Genomic DNA, 27894 nt, shown 5'->3' on the forward strand with positions numbered 1-27894 from the left:
GTGTCTGTCTGTCTGTCTGTTATCTCTTCACGCCCAAACCGCTGAACCGATTTTGCTGAAATTCGGTATGGAGATACTTTTAGTCCCGAGGAAGGACATAGGATACTTTTTGTCCGGAAAATGTACGGTTCTCGCACGATAAACGAATTTTGGCGCAACGGAGTCCATACTATAATATTATAAATGCGAAAGTGTGTCTGTCTGTCTGTCCGTCTGTCTGTCTGTCTGTCTGTTACCTCTTCATGCCCAAACCGCTGAACCGATTTAGCTGAAATTCGGTATGAAGATACTTTGAGTCCCAAGGAAGGGCATAGGATACTTTTTATTCCGAAAAAATGTACGGTTCCCGCGCGATAAATGAATTTTGGCGCAACGGAGTTGCGGGCGTCATCTAGTTTACTATAAATATAAGTATGGATTATTGCAAAACTGAGATCTGCGGGGCTAAAATGGTCACATTTAGCAATTCCTCTCGATCAACTCAGCAAATGAATTGTCAAAACTGTCAAACTGAGGAATATCAAATTAGTACGAATTACTACATATGAATTGCAAGCAGAGTGACCATTTTGCGATTTGAAAAAATTCTCCAAAGCGACCATTTTAGCCCCGCTGTATATAAGCTATAAGTTCACATCTCTATGCTACATACTATAATTCTTGTAAAAAGAAGAGCAGACAAGCAATTAGACGAACAGAGGGACGTATAAGACTCCTTTATTATTTATTACTATCCCAACATGTACCTACTACAGATCCTAAAAAGAAAAAAAACTCGGTTGAAAATGAAGTGTTTTTATAGCAGTTCGTAGCGGTGCTACGCCGTAGCGATACGAGCATAGACGTCACCTGAGGGCGTAGTAAGTTTTATTTGATTTGCTCACGAGGCAAGGGTGGTTTAGTGATAAAGTGAAAAGTAAAAAGCTATAACAAGTATATAATATGAAGAAATTCAAAGCAGTTATGGAATAATTTTGTATAAAAATTATTTGAATATCATTTGTGCGATATATTCATTCGTGTGTTTTGGCAATTAACAAATAGTTTGTCAAACAAAATTTTACTTTTTCATAAACCTTTGATTTAATTCATTACTAACTTTAAGCAAAACTGGTGTACTCTTTTTGTTCATATTTCATCTTTAATTCGATACTAAAACTCTTAAATAAATAATTATACTTTAAACTCCTTATGTTACCAGAGATGACATTTCTATACTTACAATCCTACTTGACAAGTATGTTTTGAAACATTTCCAAAGTTAAAATAAGCATCTAACTAAAAAAAAGAAACTAACGTCGCCATCTTGAAAAGTGGTAATAAAAAGTTGATAGCTTTAAATATTTAAGGTCATATACCTACGCCAACTTTTCAATGCCACGTATTATATTGCATTCAAATCTCGAATTATATCTGTATTTATTTTGCGTGACTTTTTTTTTTCACCCGCCGCCATGACAATGTTATCCACGCGAAATCATTCTTGTATCTCTGACCCTGAAAATTTACCACACTTATGTTTCGTCATTATTTGCCTTTAGATAACTATTCCATCTGCAAATAACCCTTATAACAATCAACGTATCAAATCATCCTTGTACCTCTAACCCTGAGTCTTACACTTACGTTTTATTGCACAGTTGGTGCCTCAAAATAGTTGTTTGTTCGTCTTTAACCTGCCGAGATAACCGTTATTTAATCGGTGCGGCTGCGAGTGAGGGGGAATTACCGTAATTACAATCCCTTGACAATGTCATCCAGGTGTCAAATCATCCTTGTAGTTCTGACCCTGAGTCTCACACTAACGTTTCATTACACAGTTGGTGTCTTCACAATCTTTATCCTGCCAAAGTAACCGTTATTTAATCGGTGTGGCTGCGAGTGAGGGGGAATAACCGTAATGACAATCCCTTGACAATGTCATCACGTGTCAAATCATCCTTGTAGTTCTGACCCTGAGTCTTACACTTAGGTTTTATTACACAGTTTGGTGTCCCAAAACAGTTGTTTGTACGTCTTAATCCTGCCGAGATAACCGTTATTTAATTATTCGGCATGGCTGCGAGTGAGGTAGAATTACCTTAATGACCAGCCTCCCAGAGGCTCCTTAATTATACATGTTGCTGTTGCTAGCCTAATTCTGAGATTTTCCTTGTATTAAAATGCATGTTTATGCCAAGTTTAAGGCTGAAATGTGTATACAAGGTGTAACTTAAATTTAGAGTGTATATGAGTTCCCTGAGTGGAGATCACTGTGAAAGTAGCAGCGCTAAAAGAGGAACCTTTTTTAATTTTTTGTGGGAAACCTTATTGCGCTCGGGCGTTAGCCTGCACAAATCACAAAAAATTGTGTTTCAGAATTGCTACTTTTACAGTGAACTCTATGTAATACACCTCCTAAAGTTTTATCACTTAGTTTTGTTACACCCTGTATAAGGGTTTTTTATTTAGATAAAGAAACCCTTATAGGTCGGTTCTTATGAACCTTTTCAAAATTATGTTTCGAGACTATTAAGCTAAGAACAAACCTACGCGTCAGTGACGGAGCGTCAAGTTGTCAAATGTGTTTTTTGTATACAAAACACACATTTGACAACTTGACGCTCCGCTTCGCAGTCGTCTGTTCGCGTAGGTTTGGCCTAAGCTTTATGCTGCTTTATTACCACTCAATTTCTTTGCCAATTACTTGCCGGTATGAAAGGCACAGTTTATGAACTAGCATTCTAAATTTAAACGCAGTTCTTAATGCAGGATTCAACTTACTATAGTACGGGAGCCCTAGAACAATTTTTTTTATTACTATCAAGCAAATTTTTTGTGAGTAGCTTCATGTTGATAAGACCAACAACACATTTATTCCGGTATAGGGTTCTGTAATCAACCAAACTTGGTTGACTACTGAACCCAAAAACGGAACCCTAACAAGCTGATTTTTTGTATATTGATAGGTTAATAGTCATATAATTTAAGAGTAACATTGTCCTACAAAATATAGAATAATTCATATTTTAGGACCATCAAGTCAAATTATGAAAAGCTTTCAATTTCTGTTAGCTACCACTTTCGAGATTTTTCGCAAATAAAGATGTTGTTCGTCTTATCAAAATCTACTCACAATAAATTTGCTTGATAGTAATAAAAAAAAAAATTCCTGGGCTCCCGTACTATAACAGTGTTTTTACTTATAAATAAAATATATTTTTTTTTATTTATAAATAAAATATATTTTAAACGCTACTTTACATCAATTAAGTAGAGACTAACAGTGATAAACCTTTTTTTTTGTTAAAAATAATTTGCCAATTAAAAATAACGCTACAAAATATAGTCTTTATACGAACTAAGTACAGTTATAACAGTGTCTTTATAACACAAATTAAATAACAGAAAAGCAAAAAGTAAATATTTTATAATGAAAATTGTATCATATAAAATTATTATATTTATGAGAATTAATTATACAAAGCGATGTTCGTGCTGTCGTGTTATGAGCATATTACAGGCTGTAACAGATAATTATAATACCTAAAATCAGGTCATACATGCCTTTTATACGTTTAGGGTTCCGTACTTAAAAGGGGAAAATCCAGACTCCTTTTTAAAGACCAATCATACATACGCGTACCATTCCAGACTGAAGAGAGACTGTTGTACTATCAGAGAAGTTGATTCTTAGGCAGATGGGGGACCTTCGTAGTTTGGTCGTGTTACGCCAAACCCAACCGATAGATCACAATTAACATTGAAATATCTAAGAAGCTTGTTGAAGCCACCCGAGACCCCAGAGCTGGGAGCTACCTGGCACAGCGGATAGCAATTGCCATCCAACGTGGCAATGCTGTCAGCTTGCTGGGCACTCTGCCAGATGGGGACGACTTGGGCAAGTTTTTCTTTTTATAGTTTTATATTTAAAGTTTGTATATATAATATATCTGTATATTTTAGATAGTACATTGAATTGAAATGATCCGACCAAATGACGTAGGTCTGGAAACCACCTAGGAATCAATTTCCTCGATGTTATGTTGTTAGGTTATGTGTATTGAACCAGTATACCTATAGTAAGATTAATTTTTCACATATACACTTCTGTTGCCGCTGTAGCGTTTTATACAAACGCTATAGAATTAGAACCAGGATAAAGTATAAATAAACTATATGACTGAGTACAAAACGAACTTGAAACACATTAGTGTTGAACTAATTGCTTATTCGTTTCGTACTGAACCTTTCGTGCACGAATCGAAGTTACACTTTTTACAGTCTCGTTTTTTGTCATCATTATTTTGTCAATTCGTTATTTAACGAAGTGAGAAATAACAAGGTTGTGCCGTAGAAATTATATTTGTATACAAAAAAAATAATTGTATACAAAAATAATAATTGTATACATAATGATCTCGCGAGGGCCAAAACTCGCTTACAATCGTACGCTTCTTTTGTATAAGTTTACTTCCATTCTTCATAATTTTCGTTACGAATTTGTGAGCAAATCCTATATTCTTATTACTTTATAACAATTATATTACTCAAGGCAACTTAACTCTATTTTTGGACACTAATACCTTTAAAATATATTGTAGTTTTGTTACGTTGCAATTTGATAATATCTATATATATAAAAATGGATTTTCAATTGTGTTAGTAACGCTAAAACTCGAAAACGGCTTAACGGATTGGGCTAATTTTAGTCTTAAAATATTCGTAGAAGTCCAGGGACGGTTTTAAAGTGACACAAAGTTCACCGGGACAGCAAGTTATATTATATTTTAGTAGTCAAATTGTGTAACTTGAGTAACTTAAATTCTGGGTGTGTACAAATCGTTCACTTGTTACTTTGGTTTTACTTGATGTACTTTCTAATTTCACCTACTCCCCCATATGAGCTACTTTTGTGATAATACAAAGCTGTAATAATAATTAAATATACTAAACGGTAAATACCATACAACACAAAAAAATGAAACATAACATTGAATTTATTCGTTTGTTGTTGTTTAGATTAAATCGAATTGCGTATAAACAACAAACATAACAAACGTATAGACCGCGGCCAGTCCATTGCCACAAATCCACGCGTTGATTATCTGTAGCAGATTAATTGGGATTGCACGGTTCTACTGTTTTTAATTAACCCACCCATATCGTTGCGAAATGGCGGATGTTTCAATTCTAGAGGTAAAATTTAAAAACTTAGCTACAGTTTGTTAAGTGCCTACGGGTTAAAAGTTGTTACATTTTGCAGCTATCTGCAATATTCTAAATCTACGTCGATCATTCAGAATATGGATTATAGACAATTCTTCCTTTAACTGTTTCGTAAGATATAATATTTGTTAGTATTTTTTAATCTGTTCAAGTGATCATATTATCAAATTATAGATCATGACATTAATTTATTTTCTTAAAAAATATAAAATCATAAGTTTTTTAAACAACATTATTTGAATTGTTGTTAAGATTAACTTGAATGTGCCATAAATATTGACAATGTATGCATGTGTTTACTTATTTTATAAGCTTATTGAGGTACCAGACGTAATACATTCAATTAATTACCCAAATGCTACTGCTCGTCGCAAACTCTTTGTAATTTATGATTTAAGGACGCTATCATAAAAATTATGACAAAAATTAGCAGGTCAGTATGAATGTCGACGTTAAGAACATTAAAATAACATTCAATATCAGCGCGCCTTGTACAGTGGCGGTTACGACGCTCGCCGCTTTCATGATTGGGCGAAAATGTATGAAGAAATTTGAGAGCGTTTCTTATTTTTCTTATAAATGGAAATGTTATTTATTTTTATATAAAATATTTAGCTATTCGTATAGGGGACTATTTAGTCCCAAAAAAATTGTTGCTTATTTAAGGAACAATTTTTTTGTATATTTATTTTCCTTAGTTCAGTGTATTTAGCTATAATGGTACCTCATCAAACCCCATTTTTTTAATCTTTTGCGATTATTGTGATGGTTAAAACGTATTTACGTGAAAATTTTGTATGTGGCTATAAATTTTTTATGGTATAGACGTGGAGATGAATATGATCTTTCATTTGAAACCAAAATATCCTAGCAGTGTGACTCCTAATTCTTTAAAATGTGATAGCGTCCTTAAATTCACTCTTTCTCGACAAGATTCCGTAAGTTAGACTATGATATAGTGAAGGATGTTTCTACGTTTTTTTTTCATTCCAATTTCGAATTTCCTTAACTCCACGCACGTGGTTCGAGCGGGTGTCAATGCTGGTGATCCTGCTGAACTGCGTCACGCTCGGCATGTACCAGCCGTGCGTCGACGACCAGTGCGTCACCAACCGCTGCAAGATATTACAGGTAACGACTAGTCCAAGTATGATGCTAAGACCACGTTATATAGAGATAACATGTACTATCCGAGAAATTGATTCGTAGGCAGATGGCGGACCTACGCCATTTATATGAATTCAATTTTTACTTTAATAACGCGATCAAACTACGTATGAATCAACTTCTCTGATAGTACATCTTTACGTGGTAGAGCCATGCTTCGGCATGAATGGGCCGATTCGACCGGAGAAATACCACGGGCTCACAGAAACCGTGAGTTTACCGGAGGCCCAATCCCCTACCCTATTCCCTTCTCTACCCTTCCCTATTCCCTTCCTTACCCTCCCCTATTCCCTCTTAAAAGGCCGACAATGCACCTGCAGCTCTTCCGATGTTGCGAGTGTCCATGGGCGACGGAAGTTACTTTCTATCAGGTGACCCGTTTGCTCGTTTGCCCCTTATTTCATAAAAAACAGAGATTTTATATGATTTATGAATGGCGTCCAAACTTATACAGTGTGAAGCGTTGGTGTATGTGTGTGTGTCTGTATGTGTGCATGTGTGTGTATTCAGAATATTCTCCAAATAGCAAAACTTTTACTAAAATAAAAGACAAGAGTAACATAGCATTGACATTTTTGTGTGTATTAGGGTTGCTTATATAATTTTGTCTATTAACAAATAATAATTTATACGTGGGAGAGCCATGCTTCGGCACGAATGGGCCGGCTCGACCGGATAAATACCACGTTCTCACAGAAAACCGGCGTGAAACAGCGCTTGCTCGCCGAGTGAGTGAGTTTACCAGAGGCCCAATCCCCTAACCCCTACCCTATTCCCTTCCCTACTCTCAACCATTCCCTTCCCTTCCCTACCCTCCCCTATTACCCTATTCCCTCTTAAAAGGCCGGCAACGCACATGCAGCTCTTCTGATGCTGCGAGTGTCCATGGGCGACGGAAGTTGCTTTCCATCAGGTGACCCGTTTGCTCGTTTGCCCCCTTATTTAATAAAAAAAAACATTTAAATAACTAAAAAATATGTTTTTAATGCTTATCACAATACGCTAATTCGTAAAGTCACTGCAACGTTACAAGAGATGAACTTTTCGTGCAAATTGTAACAAAATAAAATAATTAGCACTTCATCAAAATAAATGGCTATTCATAGACAAGACGTATGAGTTGCGAACATAAAAATATCATTAAACTTATAAATCAAGTTTATTTATATTCCTTACCGTTGTTAGTAATAACTCTGGTTTGTTTATTACACTTAAAGTTTTCTGCTCTCTTTTTTATGAATAAGTACACTAGGAGCCACTTTACGGAAGTCAAATCACATTTTAATAGACGTTATTTTAATACTCTGCAGTGCTCTTAGGTTAAACGTAGCCGCAATTAGGAGGTAACATTAGGAGTTAGAACACTTATGTACTTTAAGCCACAAAGAACTGTACATCTATCTTTTATAATATTAGTAAAGATAGGTCCTTTCTTGTAAGCTTTCATGGCATTTACATTAAGTACTGACATACTTTCTCATCTATTAAATAGGTGTTAACATATTAATATGTGCAGGTGTTCGACGACATAATATTCGCGTTCTTCACGCTGGAGATGACCATCAAGATGGTGGCGATGGGCGTGTACGGGCACGGCACCTACCTCGCCGACTCCTGGAACCGGCTCGATTTCTTCATCGTACAGGCCGGGTATGTCGCTCTTGAATCAAGAAGTTAATTTAATTTTCAGGGCAATGCATTACTATAAAATAATGTCTACTGTGTGACCGAAAAATCGGTACAGAATTTTTACGAAATATATTAATATTTAGGTAATTCCAATAACAAATAATTACCAAACGCAAACTCATCAACATGAGTCATTAATATGAATTAACTAGCTGTCCTGGCATACGTTGTTTTACCATATTATAAAGTCCATATTATTATTTTATTGAAGTGACTATTATGTATGCCACCATGGCAACGTCCATCGCTATCCCGTCGCACGATCAATGGTCGCCGTCAGTCTCGAGTTGTAATAATTTACTATTATTTATTCAAGTAATGCACAGTTTATCAATATAAAAAGTACCTAGTAGCCGATTCTCAGACCTACTGAATATGCATATAAAATTTGGTAAAAGTAAAGACGTTTCGGAGAACTACGGTAACTAACATTGTGACACAAGAATTTTATATATATATAAGATTTAATACACTTTTAATTACTTTCTGTATCCTTTTCTAAAGAGAAAGATAGCTATTTCAAGCAGTGTTAATCTTAAAATCCCTTTTCAACAGAGAATTGCGTTACGGAGATTTACACATCTATCTTCCCTGCCCCGTATGTTGTGACCGCTACATTTATTTCTCTCTTAAATTAAATTCTAGCTAAATGATGTTAATCTTTCTTTATCTAGATTTTTCACGGTTCCTTTAACAGTAAAGAAAAAATTAAGTGAGGTTTACTGGGTATGAAATGCAAAAAAGAATACCTTATTTTGTAAATAGAATACATTTAGAGGTAAAGAATAGCATAGAAGATTTAGACCAAGCCTAATTTCAATAAAGTAATAATAAGAGTATATAGTTTCAGACTTATCGTAACTCTCAGTTTTATTAGAACTGGATAACGCAACGCACGCAACTCCGTTGAGACAAAATTAGTTAATCGCGCGGGAACCGTACATTTTTTAAGGATAAAAAGTATCCTATGTCCTTTCCCAGGACTCGGAGTATCTCCATACCAAATTTCAGCAAATTTTTAGTTTAGTGGTTTGACAACAGAAAGACAGACGGACAGACGAACATATAGACAGACACACTTTCGCATATTTATGGATAGAAGTTGAATTTTATTGACAGCAAAAAGTTTAAATTTTAATCCTTAAAATACACCTCCTCACGACTATAATATGTGAGCAGACTCGCAAAGTTTAAATGAACCTTAATATATTGCCAATTACAGCCAACATCCGAAAGTTAATGTTTCATAAATATTAAATTAGATCTACAATATTTTAATTTCACCGACGAGTTGACATTTTGTTTGTGTTAATTGCACGTGCCCTGTGATTGGCACTTTAATTTAAGGACTTAATACATCAAATAATCCGCTAATCGTGACAACAATGAACAAACTAATAATAAACATACTGCATAAGCCCGGCCGCACATTATAAGAATCTCTGATCAGAAAAATTCAGACGCCCGACGGACCACCACACCGCACACCTACCAGAAACCTTCCGGCGAGTCCGAGCTTACTTTAAAATATACAAAAAGAACATGATTCGAATTTCTGATCAGAAAAATTTTGTTGGACATCAGACAAGTCAGAATTTTGAAAGTATGCGGTGTTCACAAAAAACCATACGAGCAGAGTGCGTTCCTGCGGGCGTCATAATTTTTCTGATCAGAAATTTCTTATAATGTGCGGCCGGGATAAATACTATTAAAATAATAATTATATTAAATTTTATCGCAATGGCGATAAAACAATGAATTATTAATAATAATTCATTGTTTTACCGCAATTTAAATTATTATTTATAGCAATAAAGAATACTTAGTTACACGTAGTAAATAACACATTATACATGGTTGCTGCCTTTCCCTAATGCCCAGGCCGCACCTGCGTAGTGCTTCGTGCTTAAAACGATACCATTGGACGATCTGCGTGTGTCGTCCAATGGTATCGTCTCATAGCACGACAAGCTTCGTGACGATAGACGCATGTGCGGCCGCGGCGTAATAAGTAATAACTTGAAAAAGTAATGTGCCTGATAAAATAGCGTAGTTTGTTGGGCTTATAGTTGTGACTAGTGCGAAGTCAAAAACTGACAGCAAGATAGCGAATTCGTTGGAGAGCCAATCGTATGTAAGGACATTAGAGATTCAAAAATAATAAGAAGACATTAAGGATGTATATAACATTTATAAATTCAAAGATTCTGACCTAAATTCAAAATATATAGTAGAATAAAGCATCCTGCATCGATTGATACCAAAAAATCAATACCTTACCGCCAAGTTACGTGAAATAATTAATTTTCAAATTTCCATTTATCATACGTAGTGTTTGCCGGAAGTGTTACAATTTTTGAGAATTCGTCATAATTGGGAACTTTGCATCAAAGATAATCACTTAAAAAACTGCTTATCAATTTCTTTGTACGATTTGCAATTTTTTAAGCCCAAAAAAAGTGCATTCGCCGGTAATTCTAGGGAAATATTGCAAATTGAAATTTATGAAAATTATCCTTCGAAGGGTGCGACAAGATTTTATATGAACTTGGGCGGGGGCGCTGCTGGTAAAGAAGAACTGTCAAATATGTCGTTTTTGTATGTGGAAGCGTTAGTTCCTTTCTTCGCCACCTTCATTTATAGCTTTGCCGAGCTTTCTTGGCCGCCATTTGCGGTAGTCAAATTACAACAACTTTTTTTTCAATAGTAATTAAATATCGAATAGTTCTTTAAAAATATATTATAAAAAATCATTATAATGAATAATAAGTGTCCAATTTTTTACATATTTAGTACTTTCATAATTTAATTGGATGTACAACGGAATTTGACCTTATATACATCCTTAAATGACATTAAAGCTAGTTTTCCGTTAATACGTAAATACTTTTTTAATGACGGGTTTATTCTAATTAATTTTTTTATATAATTACATATTTTAATAATACATAAAGACTATTTTCAAAAAGAGAACCTTGGAATTCATAACTCATATCTCTCGATATAAATAATGGAGGGTATTGTTGAAAACTTTTCAACGACTTCGGAGACTAATTATTATTTGTTTTCAGAGCCCTGGAGTACGCTCTCAACGTGGAGAACATAAATCTATCAGCCATTAGGACTATCAGGGTGTTGAGACCTTTGAGAGCGATTAATAGGATACCAAGTAAGTGTTTAAAGGTGCCTCTTCTCAATGGACCATGCTGGCCCACTACAGTCTACCATCGCCGTTTTTTAGACGGGGTAATGGTGTATGATGACGTTTTCCATGCGTGGTGCGTAATGGCCTGCAGTGGGCCATCGTGGGCCATTGTGTACTGGCTACTTAACACGAGCTAAAGGCCCTACACGTTGGGCCAAGATGGATGGCCATATGATTGCAAAGCTTATGATCCGTGTTGATCATGTGCATCATATTGGTACTGCACATCTTGGGTCAACGTAGTACGTTAAGGGCCTGTAACCTGTTTCACCACTTACTGATAAGTGTCGGATAGGCTATCCATAACTTATCTGATAGATACTCTATACTCTACCTATCAGATAACTTGTGGATAGCCTATCCGACACTTATGTGGTGAAACAGGCCCTTAGTTTGTTGTTCTTGTTCTTCTTGTTGTGTTGTTCTTTTATAATTAAAATAAAAAAAGTGAGAAAAGTGTAATCTTTCACATTTTAATAACGAATTTTGTAAGAGAAAGGAATAGCTATTTTGTCGAGTTATGTCGAGCTAAGTCAATACTAGTGATTTATAAGCTGTGTTTTACGTAAACCGAACAAATTACGTAGTTCCGCTTAATGCCCATAATTCAATTTCTCTGTCGACAGTAAAATATAATGTTACATAATAATTAAAATAAAAGAGATATATTTTCGATGCTTCAAAGCTTAATTTAATATCCTTACAGAGTAATATTATATAACAAAAAAGAATTTATCCACAAATTGAAGAGACCATTAACTCTATACGCCTACTTTCCTAAGCCGGAAAATCATACACGAAAAGTCCTCAACCCCTAATGACACGATATAATGTAACCAAATTGACAAGCACAATTTTAATGAGGGTAGACCGGGCAGACTTGACAATAGTGGCCGCAATAGTCGATTACCCTCGAGGTGGGCGATCGATGCGCAACAAGTGTGCCCAACCCACCCCACCCCGGTAACACCAAGATACGCTCCCAAATAGGGCTTAAGGTGGGAAAATAGAAATCTTTTAGAGCTTATAGAATGAAAAATGTGACGGGTATTATTGTTTGTATATTATGAGAATTTAAATCGCAAGCGTACCTAACTTTTTTGGTCATGTTATGTTCAGTTTATTGTTAACATTGAATTGGCATTTAAACTCCACTAAATGATGAAGGCCTATGAATTAATTTCTACCACTATCAAAGAAATTGATTTTTATTTCGGAGGCATCTGCCTCAAACCAAAACTGATCCGCCATCTAGCAAAGCTTCCTTTTTTGTCGCACTAGCCGTAAATTACGACTTGTGTATTGACTCAAGTTGTAATCACTCGGCTAGGCTGTTCATAACGAAATTATGTAGGCCCGATAAGTGCCAATTAATCAAATTTATTTTAATGTGCCCGAGAAAAAAAAGGTTTTCGTTTAAAAATCCAAAATTGTGATATTTAATTGACCTTATAAGTTTCACTCTCAATGTGGAAAAAAGTTTTACATCAAAAATAATGAACGCGCTACAAGTCTACCTACTCCACCCCAACCCCTAACCTGCCGTAATACTATCATGTACAGTACTCCAAAATTAATAATGCGCATGAATGATCGTGAATAATGACCGTGTTACAAAAGCTACAGGAATATCACGACGAACTTTGACTAATACATGTATCTTAAACGCAATGCAATTAGACAATGCAATATCGTCTACCGTCGCTCTGGAAATACGACCGTTGCCGAAAAATTTCGGAAACTTCTATGCGCATTATCACTTTGGGAGCACTGTACTTACGTATACTTGCAAAATGTATTATTATAGTGTGAGAACAATAAAAAACGTTAAAAAGGTAATATTCATATTATAAAAATAGGAAATTTCAAGTCTATTAAAGTCTTTTCAATATAAAAATATTAAATTTACAATAAGGGTGTCCAGTCCACTCTAGCTTCGGGAGCTCGGTAATTTCCAAGACTAAGATTTTCACAAAATAGGTTTAGAGGTGGGAAATAGGTATTGGAAATTCTAAAAGCGGTATTTTAAAGCCTTTACAAAATAAAAAAGTAAAAGTTTACGTTTATAATGACTTTATAGAATATTGCAAAATCTTATCTTAGATATTTAAACGAGCAATTCTTGTATATATATATAATTGGAATCTCGGAATCGGCTCCAACGATATTCATTTTGACGCGGACGAAGTCGTGGGCAATAGCTAGTGAGAAATATATATCCAACAGATTATTATCCCCTTTCTATACCTGTTTGTTAAGGATAGCTCCATAAAGTAACGTTAATTACTATTGATTTTGTGAATATAAGGCGCAAAAATAAAAATACTAAAATTATGTTTCTCTAATGTAGTGCTACAAAATAGTATTGGTTTAATCCCTGGCCCTGGAAAAAAAAATACGCCACAGGTCAAGTTACTCAATGCCCTTTTTTCGCCAATAAAAAAACCACCCTATGTACTTTTTGTCTCTCGGAGTATTTCCTTGGCAAATCTCATCTTATTCGGTTCAGCCGATTAAGCGTGAAGAGGTAACAGACAGACACACTTTAGCATATTTTATAATATTAGTAAGGATTATAATATAGCTCACACAATACACGTGTATTATTGTGTTCTTGTTAATCCGGTAACAGTGGTAACACTAATGTAATTGATCTCCTTATCCCTATTATGTTTGGAGGAACAGACACAAACAGCTTGTACAAAAGGGACCTTACACAATAAGTAATTAGGGAGGGAGACTTCCTTGATCTTGGGGGATAAAAGATTGAATTAAATTGAGGGGAAATTCATTATAATTTAATTGAATAATAATTATGGAATATTTTATATAATACTAGCTGTCCCGGCAAATGTTGTTTTGCCACATAAAGTATTTCGCCCATATTATTTTATTGAAGTGACTAAATAAGTATGGCAACGTCTATCACTTTTCCGTCGCACAAACAATGGTCGCCGTCAGTCTCGAGTTGTAATAATTTACTATTATTTATTGAACAAATGCACTTATCAAAATAAAAAAGTAGCCAGTAGCGGATTCTCAGATCTACTGAATATGCATGTAAAATTTGGTAAAAATCAGTAAAGCCGTTTCGGAGGAGTACGATGACTAACATTGTGATACGAGAATTTTATATATAAGATTATCTTTGTATGCCTTGATTATAATAATTTTATAATGTTAGTTAAAAAGAATTATTACTTATCATTGATTGTAATGATGCGTTTTTTGCCCCACTTACAAATATAAAGGTCTGTGTACTTATGGTCTGTGAAGTGTATATAAACTGAATTTTGTAACATGTCAAAGAAGAACAAAATAACAGCGGTTTGGGCGTGAAGAGGTAACAGACAGACAGACAGACACATTTTCGCATTTATAATATTAGCATGGATCGCATTTCTATTAAAGTTTAAGCAGTGCATTTGAGGGGTAAAATTAAACATCATCTACAAATTCAAACCGAAAAAGTATAATATTTTCAAATGTCATCCAAGTGTTAAAATTAATTTCGTTCTAACAAAGAAGGTGAGGCTATGAAATTTAATAAATCATACAGACAACTTTCCCGACACAAGTTGATACAAAAGATACAAAGTTTTAACCCCTCGGGCGCAACTGCGACAACTGGGACGGTGCGACCCAACCGCAAATTAAATCGAACTACGGTTGGAAACGCCATAATATTGTGTTTCAATGATTGAATGTTTGCGTTGGGGGGGGGGGGGGGGGGGTTTAGTTTAGTTGCGATTGTCACTTCCCTGGGCATATTGTTATTGTCTAGATAGCTAAGGTGAATTTTGATTACCTTTGGGGAAAGGTTGACCATTTTGAGTTAATAGTTATATCCTGTCAAGAAAGTGAAGAAATTAAAAAGTGACAACATCGTAGTGTTTTTCAAATCAATCTAAGAAAAAAGGGATGACACTATGATGTGCTATGATGTTGCCACTTTTTAATTTCTTCACTTTCTTAACAGACTATCTTAATTGTTTGATATCACAGTTGCTGATTTTAGTTTTAATTAAATAAATCAAATCAAACCAACACAATATATTCACGTAGGTCACACGGTAACACAAATAAAATTATTTGAAGACGAAACACTATAATTTTCCGCTTCCATTCATTTCCCTTTTATGACTTTTAAATTGTTTCTTGAGCTACACGCTGCAGTCGACACCAAAATGATAATATTTCAAACATATTATTGAGCAAATTGATTTTAGTGGTATGGTCATTTTTTAACATTTTAAACGTAAGCTGTTAAATTTTGAAATAGTATCTTATTTTTAATATAATATTAATATTATTATTGCCAACGAACCCAGCTCATTGTATTAAATTGTCCCTTTATTAAAGAGAAGGAAAGATAAACATGTTAGTAAATCAACTAATGAGCAATGAGCATAATCACGTAACAAGTAAACATTAGTTGATGAAATAAGAGCAAATCCGATCCCTGGAGAGCAAACTGTAACAAGAAGCATTAATTGGGTTAGACGTGATACAGACTAATTGAATCTGCCCGCTGCATTACACTTGCCCCGCCAGGGAATACAAACTGTCATTGCCACTGTCACATTTCTTTAGTGCTGCACTTTAGGGTTAAATTAAAATTTAAGTTATTGGACAATTTTCCTTCTTTATAATATAAACTTCGTTTTGCTTTTTTCTTTAAGCTTTGCGATATAAAAACAGATCTTTTAAAACTGGGCATTGGTATTCAATTATCTAAGTTGATAATATTATGATGTCAGAGGTGTGTTAGTAAGTAGGGTAATTTCCCCTGAAGAGCAAAAGATAGTATAAAGTAAAGTGTCGTAAACTAAAACGACAAAGAACATAACTAGACGGAGGAGCGCAGCTGGGGAATCTATATATATAAAACTCAAAGGTGACTGACTGACTGATTGACATAGTGATCTATCAACGCACAGCCCAAACCACTGGACGGATCGGGCTGAAATTTGGCATGCAGGTAGATGTTATGACGTAGGCATCCGCTAAGAAAGGATTTTAATAAATTCCAACCCCAAGGGGTTCAAATAGGGGATGAAAGTTTGTATATAATAATACTTCTTAACGCGAGCGAAGCCGCGGGCAAAATCTCGTAAAAATATAAACGTGCTAAAATTCAAAGAGTTTGAATTTTAGCACGTTTATATTTTTAATGTGCCTCAATTTGCAGTTTGAACCAAACTGCAAATTGAGGCACAAAACTTCATATAAAATGAGTAAATTCAAATGAAATTCTGTTCCTCGTTATTTTGCAGATTATGCCTTAGAACAGTGTTTTTCAACCACAGGTCGCGGCCCCCTCGCGCAGCTTCTGTAGGGAGTTGCTAGAGATTGAGAGAACTATTTCAGTATAAAAATTTTAAAGATTAAAAATATTTATATATTAAGTAAGAGACTTTAACAAAACGTTATTTATGTTCAAAAGTGGTACAGTAAGCCGAAAGGTCAAGTGAGCTTTTACTATGGAAAAGGAAAATTTTTTTCGCGAATTTACAAAAGTCGTACAACAAAAGTTGTACAGAATAACCCCCTGACTCACCCCCTTTCGGCTTACTCTGCCACTTCTGAAACATACTGTACATACTATACAGTATGAATATACATGCATCCATATTGCATAGGTTGGGGGTCGTGAAATATTTTTTCATACCATCGTCGCGTCATAAGGAAGGTTGAATAACACTGTCTTGTAATATAACTTTCCCATTAAAAGGAGTATGTTTGTTTCAGGTATGCGAATTCTAGTGATGCTCCTACTAGACACGTTACCGATGTTGGGTAATGTTTTACTGCTGTGTTTCTTCGTTTTCTTTATATTCGGTATAGTCGGTGTGCAACTTTGGGAGGGCATACTGCGGCAACGGTGCGAGCTGGTCTTACCACCCAACGTCCTGAGGCCCAAGTAAGTAAATAAAAAAACAACAATAAATTGAGGTTAGGTTTTTAAAAAATAACGTATTTTTGGATACTTTAAAGTAACGTATGTTAAAACTTGCTTGAATAATAAATAAAAAATCAGAATACTAAAATATAACACGTTATAGTAGTAAATGACTTTTTGATTTTCTTCTATTTGCTCGAGAGCGCTCGTTTAGAGGCACGGCCCTGCTGATGTGACTGCATGCAATATTTAACGCTTTCGAAACGAGCACACCTACTGCTCTGCATTTAACATTTACCGTTACATACTGTCTCTCACTTCGCATGTAGCTTACTCAACACACGTTAATATTGCATTCCGTCAACACAGACCTGGACACGCATGTTGGATCATCACATCGATGTGGCCAACTAGATACATCATAGAGTCGTTCCATTTGTTACATTACATACTAACACAGAGTAACACAAGATCGATCCACAGATGTATTATGTTTATTAATTTGTGTATGATTAAAAACGAGTATTACATTTGTAAGTGTAGTGAAATCGTTTCTTACTAAGACATCATTGGCTAAGTAGATTCCAACGTAGACACTAGGCAGTAGACAGGTAGATAGAACCATTACCATTCCCAATTTGTGTTCCAGAGACCTGTCCGAATGGTACAGAGTGCGCGTCAGACTCAACTCGTAAGAATTTGGAATCAGAATAAGTGTTATCTATTAAAAATTCAAAATCTGTTGTATCGTGTACCTTACCACATCTGCCGTCCAGATGTGCTTCAATATCTGCTTCCCGTTACAAACTGACAGTTTTATTACGATTATCGACATTTCCATCATCAGTGATATCATCATTAGCAGTTGTCTTGCCATTTATTATTTGAATGTTACACTCCTTAATTTGTACCTTATCATATTAAACCGTCAGTTTGTTTTCAAAATTTACAAATCTATCGGTTTCAAATTTGTTGTATCCAAAATTATTATTTTCAATCTTTTCTTTCGATTAGTATTAAGGAGATTTTTTTTCTATTTTACGAAATTACACACTGTACACTATTCCGCAAAATTTCGCAAATTATTTAATTGTTAAATCAAACTAAATAATATAACTACCGTCAAAAACTTCAAAATCACGTGACAACTCATGAATTTAATGAATCATTATTCAGAGAACCATAATATTTTAGCATCATATTGACATGATAATAAACAAGCGAATGATATATCAGTCATTATTTAATAGCATGTGCAGCATTATATGGGCTGTCAATTTCATTTGCCATGGATGACCAATAAATTAATCACTACCCCGCATCTTTAACTCTTTAACGATCACGTGATTCCTTCAATTATCTTAACTCTTACGATACAATTATTTTCAGCAGCTGTACCTTCCATTTAGCTTTTATTGTCTGCATGCGACCCTTCTGTGTTCCAATATATTTCGATAGCATGAATATTTTAATCATAATCTGCTTTCGTTAATGCTTTTTATTCGAATTTAGAAATCTAATCTTGTATTTGTAATCTTATAATAACCAACCATCATCTTCGTTGTTAAATTAGTTTCAAAATCTACAGAAATAAAAAATATTTTTAATTTTGTAAATATTAAAGTTACTTTTCCAGTTTCCTATATTGACTTTATATAGTTTATTGATCACTAAAATATATTTTGTATACAGCATATCGTTTTACTACGAATTCTCCAAAGAATTGGACTACATCTGTACCACGCCAGAGGACAGTGGAATGCATACTTGTGGAAATTTTCCACCATACCGCTATGGGCCTTTGGTCTGCAACGAGACAGCGAAGCCCTTCTCCTATAATAGCCCAACAAATGTCTCATGTGTGAACTGGAATCAATATTATACAAACTGCACACAAAGAGGATCGAACCCATTCCAAGGGACAATTTCGTTCGATAATATTGGCTTGGCCTGGGTCGCGATATTTCTGGTAATTAAAAAAATCAGACTAAGCTAGAAATTATTATTTTCAAAGAAATGTGATACACGACAATTCATTTTTCACAGGTCATTTCACTCGAAGGATGGACGGATATAATGTATTATGTTCAAGATGCCCACAGCTTTTGGGATTGGATTTATTTTGTACTTTTAATAGTGGTATGATTAACGTTCCAATTTACAAAATTCACGAAACTAATTAAAATATTTTTATCTTCTGCAAAGCGAAATAAAATCGAAACAGTAAATTGACGTTACCTGTTTTCAGATTGGTTCATTTTTTATGATCAACCTCTGCTTAGTCGTTATAGCGACGCAATTTAGTGAAACAAAAAAACGCGAAATGGAGAGAATGAGAGCGGAGCGTGCGAGGTTTACGTCATCATCGACGCTAGCCTCCTCCACCAACAACAGCGAGCCAGCGACGTGCTACGCTGAAATAGTCAAATACGTCGCCCATCTGTGGAGAAGATTCAAAAGACGCATGGCGAAAAAAATAAGGTTAATTAGCTCTAAAGTGATAAGTACACCGATATTTATTGTAATATTTTTAGTCAGAAAAGAGATCCAAAAAAATATATTTTTTATAAATTTACTAATCTAACCCCTCCTAACCCCTATGGAATTAACATCAAAATATTTTTAGAGTGTACAGGTATCAGCGCGCTCAGCTCAAATGGCGGACGAGCAGAGAGACGTTGCAACTACCCGCACACCGACCGAAACAGCACCATCCCTGTTGCCCGAGAGTTCATCCACCGGTAAATTTCTTATTTTAAAAAAGTCATATCTATACTAATATTATAATCTATACTAATATTATAATTGGGGAGAGTTTGTTTGTTTGTTTGAACGCGCTAATCTCAGGAACTACTGGGCCGATTTGAAAAATTCTTTCAGTGTTAGATAGCCCATTTATCGAGAAAGGCTATAGGCTATATTTTATCACGCTATTATTAATAGGAGCGAAGAAATAGAGGAAAGTGTGGAAAAAACTAGGGGAAATTATTTGGAAGGGCTTATTTGAACGCGCTAATCTCAGGAACTACTGGTCCGATTTGAAAAATTCTTTCAGTGTTAGATAGCCCATTTATTGAGAAATGCTATATGTTATATTTTATTACGCTAAGACTTATGGGAGCGAAAAAATAGAGGAAAATGTCGAAAAAATAGGGGAAATTATTTGAAAGGGCTTATTTGAACGCGCTAATCTCAGGAAGTACTGGTCCGATTTCAAAAATTATTTCAGTGTTAGATAGCCTATTTATCGAGGCTATATTTTATCACGCTATTATTAATAGGAGCGAAGAAATAGAGGAAAGTGTGGAAAAAACTAGGGGAAATTATTTGAAAGGGCTTATTTGAACGCACTAATCTCAGGAACTACTGGTCCGATTTGAAAAATTCTTTCAGTGTTAGATAGCCCATTTATTGAGAAAGGCTATATGCTATATTTTATTACGCTAAGACTTATGGGAGCGAAAAAATAGAGGAAAATGACGAAAAAATAGGGGAAATTATTTGAAAGGGCTTATTTGAACGCGCTAATCTCAGGAAGTACTGGTCCGATTTCAAAAATTATTTCAGTGTTAGATAGCCTATTTATCGAGGAAGGCTATAAGCTACATTTTATTACGCTGAGATTAATAGGAGCGAATAAATAGAGGAAAATGTGGAAAAAAACGGGAGAAATTATTTGAAAAAAGGGAACTCACGAACTATTGGAGCAATTTTTCTGTTCACGTGGTCTACTTCTTATCTGTGCCAAAGCACAGATAAGAAGTAGACCACGTGAAGGATATAGGCTATTTTTTGTAGACTAATTTGCCTGTGAAATATCCAATTTACGCGGGCGAAGCTGCGCGGAATTTTATATTTCGCGTGGTCACGACATCACGCGTAAACGGCTGGACCCATTTTGCTGAAATTTGGTTTAAAGATACTTTGAGTCCTGAAAAGAACTTAATTTTGTCATTTTGTCCCGGAAAAATGTATATTTGTGCGTTAACTATTAAATCTATTTTGATGGAATTTGGTATGGATATACTTTAAGTCTCGGGAAAGGACAAGGCATACCAATTTTGTCCCGGAAAATATACGGTTCCCGCACTTTTATGATTATCGCCTAAACTATTCAATCTGTTTTGATGAAATTTGGTATGGCAATACTTTCAGTCTCGGGAAAGGACAAGGGATACTTTTTATCCCGGATTGATTTGTGCGAAAACTATTAAATCTATTTTGATGAAATTTGGTATGGAGATACTTTGAGTCTCGGGAAAGGACAAGGAATACTAATTTTGTCCCGGAAAATGTACGGTTCCCGCACAATAAACTTTTATGATTCTCGCCTAAACTATTTAATCTATTTTGATGAAATTTGGCATGGAGATTGGAGATACTAATTTGAATCTGGGACAAGGAATGTTTTTTGTCCCGGAAAAATGTGCGGTTCCCACACAATATGCTTTTCTGATTTGCGCGTAAACGACTCAATCGATGTACGGGAACGACTATAAACTAAAGTCCACGCGGACGAAGTCGCGGGCAACAGCTAGTAATACAAATAAAAGAAAATAATGTCAATTTATTGCCTAATTTGTGAATAAGGGAATGTAAAAAAATGACTTTAAGTTAAAATTTAATGTAATTCCTGTCGGTCTCCTTATTCGTGAATGAGAATGCATGATGTTTAATATAGTGTTATTTTGAACTCAAATTAACACAAGTGGGCCTAATAATACATAATAAGTATCCACTAATTTATCAACCCCAAACAGGGTAACGGCAAAAGCGCTGTTGACGAGAGTAACGACGAGGCCCTGAGCCGGCCGAGCCTTTTGAGAGTACCCTCACTATCCGCCGCCGATCTGGAGGTAATGGATTCACATTATCAACCCTACGAATACAATTTAGTGATGCGTGAATTTTTTGTGTTACTGTCACATTGAATTTAAATCTCTGAAGAGTTAGATTTTTATTTAAAAAATCAGATTTTTCCAAGACTCGAAATTTTAAAATGTTTTGAAGCTACTACTTATAATAAAAATGTTTTAAAAAAGATATTTTTCACTTCATTTCTTAAATGTTGCAATTCGAATATTCTCTTAATTAAATAACAAAATTTAATATAACGTTGTTATTCTTAAGTAAGTACTTGTATTCTCCATTCTTTTTGGAAAATTTTGATCTTATTTTCCTTCTAGAATGCGTCGAATTTATCTTTGCTATCACCACCGTCGCTGGCGAGAAGACGGTCATCGGTTATGTTCAGTGACACGGTGTTACTCCACGCACCAAACACACCGCACTTGGCACATCCACACAATGTGTGCTCATCAGAGAAGATGACACAAACAGGTAAAGATCTTAAACTTATGAATAATCCTAGAATACTTCTACAACTTGCAGAAGTTACTACTTGTAGACTACAAGGTTCCTAAATTATAATAATCAATATACCATTATTATTAAACGATACATAGACTCATTCATATTTTAATCATAAAAAGACGACATTTAAGCATTACAACTTTTCTACAATTCTTATTTCCCTCTAACCTTTTTCTTGGTGTCTAGCAGAAAATACTTTGAAGTATAAATAAATGACATAGGGTTGGTACTAAAATATAAAGGTCCAGCTAATACTTAATTGAAAGCCTGGTTTCTTTATTGAAATTAGACGTCAAAGCGTTCTAAATTTGTGAATTTGTTACTAAATTAAATGAATATTTGTAGATTCATTATGCCAACGAGATTGGCTTAAAAGCCAAAGTGGTGAGTCTAGAATCGGTAGACGTGATTTTAGAGGGGCATGTGCAAAATTTATTTCTTCACTCTATCCTTTACTTCTGACTGTGTTTAGATGTTAGTTCTACTATAATATGACTGCGTGTCGCAGATATGCATTGTTAAAGAAATAGAAAGATGATACATAATGTAAGAACTAAAAAAGGAACCTAAAGCTCTTACAGCAACCTTTCACTATCCTTAGTTTAGACAAACACTATAGTTTTTCCTACAACTTCTTTAGGTTTTTTATCAATGTGCTTTCGATATTGATAAAAATCTAAAAGACGCTAATTATACATGGCCTTTAAGAAGTTATTCTTTATCCTTTTCTGACTACAGAATTTGACTTGCCCACTGGTGAGACAGCGGAAGAAAGAGCGGCGGCAGGTGGTACCATGTCATGTCAGGAGCTCCTGGCATTATCTGGGGCACTGTCAGCAGCCTTACCTACTGGACAAGTAGCATTAGATTCCTTTTTCGAAGAACTGACTAAAGGCATAAGCAAACGCGCCGGAGACGAAAAAGTTGAGACTAAGGTAAGTATTATAGGTAAAAACTTTTTTGTGGAGAGCTAAAAAATGTGTTACATATCTAGGTAATCCTTAGCACAATGGAGTAAAACAACGAGCGTATAAAATATATTAACAAATCCATGCAATAATAAAATATGTAAATTTTTAACCTACTCTAAACGAATTTATTTCGTTTGGCGATGTTATAAGTTATAAAAATTTAATCAGCATATTTTGTATCAATAGATGTATGAATTATTATATTCCTAAGTTGATTTAGAAATTCAGAAACGGTTAATGTAGTAAATCATTTGTCTTTCGTCATAAAGAATAACAAATTATAAGATAGCAACTCTAACATTCAACATGAAATTATTAAATATTTGCAATGATAAATTGTTCCATTTTTGAATAAACCGAGACCACTGCTCTGTGGATTTTTCATTTGCAAATTGTTTACAGTGCAGATTGTCTGATGACAAATAGCTAGACTAAATCTCGTATGTAAGTAGGGATGGCAAGCAAATACAATACCTACATAACTACTAGATATCTCTGTCTGTTTTATTTCAACCATTTACCATTTTGTGCCTTCTTCTAAATAGTAGTTTTAACTCCATCCTATATATCGAAATTTTTTATTCTAAATGTCCAGTCGAAGTTGCAAAGACCAGTCTTTTAGTTACAAAACGTGACAGCCCTACGTATAACAAATGTTCAGCGCAGATAAATTGCTTATTCCTAAACCCCGTTATAAGCTTTTCGAGCTACATTTTACAATCTTGTTTACGTGGGATAAGTGTGTACATACCTGATAAAGTGTTTACTTTGTAAGATTTTCCAATACTCTTTGATACTTGGAAGATCGTGAAACTTAGTATTTTATGACTGACATTATTTTTTACAAAATGTATTGTTTTTAGCTCCGTGTAGTGAATTGTAAAAAATACAAAATACGCAGTGTGTAAAAGAACCTTATAGAAGAAGTAATGAAAAGTTTAAAACATTAATCCCACTGCATATTTTTTAGACGCCATATTTTTAAATAAAAAAATATTTTTTTTTCAGGTTGTAGAAATAGATGATTTTTCATGCTGTGCCGAATTAATAGCAGCTGAGGCTGCGGCAAAGGAAAAGAAAAAGGGCAGATTTTCAAACGCTTGTCGCAACATGTGGAGATCTGTTTCCAAGTTCTTTAGTATGTTAAGAAAGCACATAAAGGCAATCGTATGTCATAAATACTTTCAACAAGGTTGTTATCATAAAATTTTATTTTTTTTAATAAATGTATTTTGTTCTATCAAAGATGGTTTATAGGCAGATGTTATTCGACCGGGTTATGTATTCCAACGAATTTTACTGTGAATTGACATGTTCTAACCAAACACAGTAGATCCGCGATCTGCCTATGAATCATTTCTTTGATAGTCTTATAACTTGCCTGAGACACGACAATCTTAGGGCAGACTATTGCTACACAAAACAAATAAAGATGCACTACTTAAAAATATTTTATTGCAATTGTCTGTTTTAAAACCGTCACTTCTCAACTTAGCACGCCTACTTCTATAGTTTCTTTAAAACAAGGTGTCTACGAGTAGATATTATCCATAGTTTCCTTAGAACAAGGCACCTTTTGTTTATACCTATTTTTTTCATTTCAGGTATCCTATTAGCCATATTAATAAATACATTATCAATGGGTATCGAGTATCACAACCAACCCGAGGAGCTTACAGTTATTGTTGAAATAAGCAACATCGTATTTTCTGCTATATTCGCCGTAGAAATGATATTAAAGATTATATCAGAGGGACCGTTCAAATACATTTCTAACGGTTTCAACGTTTTTGATGGTATTATTGTTATTTTAAGGTAAGAACTTGATGATGATCAACAAATAAAAACTTTAATGTATGGTCCGTTCGATGGTAATTTGACGCAAAATGTGATCCTCAAAAAATTTACAAGGGATCTGTATCGTTACAAATTTCGTTTGCTCTCTTTAAACAGCATTGTTTCTATGGAAAATAAAAAATCCAGGATTACATTTTGCGTCACATAAAGGTGGACACATATCTAGCCTTACAGCAGTCTTTTACCCACATTCGCTGCGGGTACTGTGGCATTTCTGCGTTCACCTTAAAATGGAACGGACCGTGAACATTTATTAATAATGACTTTGTTTTATGCAGTGCGTTTGAGCTAGCTCACAGTTTTAATAATGAACAAGACTTAGCTGGGAGCTCGGGCTTGTCAGTGCTCCGTACATTTCGCCTTTTGCGAATACTAAAGTTGGTACGTTTTATGCCGAATTTGAGGAGACAACTGTTCGTCATGCTGCGAACGATGGACAATGTAGCAGTATTCTTTTCACTCCTCGTACTTTTTATTTTCATATTCAGGTAAATAATGTTCTTTTTATTATTATATCCGATTATGTGTACGTAAGATTGAATTGTGGGGATATACTGTGTTAAAACTGATTTATAAAATATAAAAATAAATAAGAACTGAATAAATTAAATCTATAACTTTCCTTCTAATTTTTATTTATTTTTAGTTGATTTCATAAATTACAACTTAACATCTTATTTATCTACTTTTTTTTCTAACAGTCTAAGAGTATTTTCAATTTTATTCATTAAAACTTGCATTACTTTTACAGTAATTGAGGTTAATTTTCTAGTATAATCGGGTTTCTATCTAATAACGTAAAACTTTCTTACTTCTGTCGTAGTTCTTGTAGATAAGTAGGAAGAGTATCCTTGACCTTATTTTATCCGTAGAAATACAGTTTCCTTAGTACCTATCTACAAAACTGTGACATTATATTGAATACTATCCCCGAATCCCCAACCTATGCACTGTTTTACTACGAGTGATCTTTCCTTTTGGTTTTGTTTGATCTTTATAACTAACAGCTTCTATTTAAACATTAAACCTACATACACTACCACTTCTACACTATTCACGACTTCTACTTTCAATTAGTTCAATTTCTAATTTATAGTTTCTTATAGAATCTTTATGCTTCCGCTTATTGACCACGATTTATTTCCACCTGCACTCTCACCTCCCATTAGTCGTTTCTACACCTTTATATTATGTATATCCTCTATTGTATCAACAAGTGGTAATTTGTCTAATGGCTATTGCGTGGTAACGTCCAGCATCCTCGGTATGAACCTCTTCGGGTGCAAATTCTGCGAGAAAGACGAGGAGGGCGATCAAGATTGCGACAGAAAAAACTTTGATACGCTCTTGTGGGCTTTTGTCACGGTGTTTCAGGTATACAACCTTTTAATAAAGTACCTAACAAACAATCCAAAAACAGACAACTAGCTACATCACCTAACGCTTTACCTCCGGGTTCGTCAAACACTCACGACAGAACGACAATCCCAGCAATAAGATTGTCCTTGTAACGGCTTATCGACTAACCAGCGAGTACACATCTGTCCACCTTGCTGCAAGTCACCTTGTCAACTTGCAGGAAAGTGTAGCGACAGGCGTTCAGTCGCGTAACCGCTATCTAGTGAGCGCGTAGAACAGATAGTGACCATCGTAACAGAGTTCCAACATCATCTAGATTCATTGTGTCGTATTCCTACCTCAGGTTGTGGACAGCACATTAGTCTGAGAGCTTGGTTGAGTAGGTTAGCGAGGACGATCGAGCCGCGTCGCGAGTTACCTATGTCAATTCCTCTACTTCCACTAAAACAACTTTACTCAGTTTAGACCGATCCTATATCACTTTGCATGCTGCTTCCATTATTAAACTGTCTGAAACAAGTTCTATATTAGCTTTTCTTTCACCTTTAATATGAAATGTCGGACACTTGTTTCGTCAGACGAACCTGCATTTTTCCTATTCTTATAGTTATTTCTTTACCTTACTTTCTTTTAATTTTCTCACTTCCTTTTTCTTTCTTATCGGCTACTTTACTTTTTCTATTTCTGCATTTAAGTAATTTATTTATTGATGCATTAAAATGAATGATTAATATTTACTGAATCATAAAAAAATATGAATGAATTATTGGTTAAGTTACGGTGCACTTTCTTTTTGCCTACTTTTTCTTAATTTTAATGCATTTTGTTATTCTGAGATAATGAGGCAGTATATAAAGATGAATGCTAATTACGATAATATTTGATTGGGGAACTTGCACTGAATAACATTGTAAACATCGTTCATAATATAGATTTATTAACAATTGCTGGCGTATGGCGACGATAACTCTGTTTTCATTCCACCGTAGTTTATAACAGAATAGATGAGACCGCTTTTCATATCATTACTGGAATAGAGAGGACATCGGAGCTTGTAAATACTAATATAGTAGAGCACAAAGTTATCGTCTCGTGCGCACGTTGGTCGGACTCGGTCGCGGCATTTGCGCATAGCATTATGTTTTTCTTTCATTTCGTCACCG

General features: G+C 34.8%; 1 protein-coding gene across 1 annotated transcript in view; it reads left to right on the forward strand.

Moving 5' to 3' along the window:
- LOC121732229 (voltage-dependent T-type calcium channel subunit alpha-1G) overlaps window positions 1-27894 on the forward strand; it is a 181590-nt gene that overhangs the window by 121922 nt on the left and 31774 nt on the right. The window contains exons 4-17 of the mRNA XM_042122044.1: window positions 6228-6339; window positions 7892-8025; window positions 11136-11233; window positions 17021-17192; window positions 18864-19140; window positions 19218-19310; window positions 19420-19652; window positions 19798-19912; window positions 21932-22027; window positions 22358-22511; window positions 23283-23479; window positions 24524-24707; window positions 25120-25330; window positions 25651-25860. Of these exons, the coding sequence (XP_041977978.1) occupies window positions 6228-6339; window positions 7892-8025; window positions 11136-11233; window positions 17021-17192; window positions 18864-19140; window positions 19218-19310; window positions 19420-19652; window positions 19798-19912; window positions 21932-22027; window positions 22358-22511; window positions 23283-23479; window positions 24524-24707; window positions 25120-25330; window positions 25651-25860 (2286 nt within the window). The remainder of the gene's footprint in view (window positions 1-6227; window positions 6340-7891; window positions 8026-11135; window positions 11234-17020; window positions 17193-18863; window positions 19141-19217; window positions 19311-19419; window positions 19653-19797; window positions 19913-21931; window positions 22028-22357; window positions 22512-23282; window positions 23480-24523; window positions 24708-25119; window positions 25331-25650; window positions 25861-27894) is intronic.

This window comes from Aricia agestis, chromosome 12 (genome assembly GCF_905147365.1).
Source record: "Aricia agestis chromosome 12, ilAriAges1.1, whole genome shotgun sequence".
In the NCBI taxonomy this organism is placed as follows: Eukaryota; Metazoa; Arthropoda; class Insecta; order Lepidoptera; family Lycaenidae; genus Aricia; species Aricia agestis.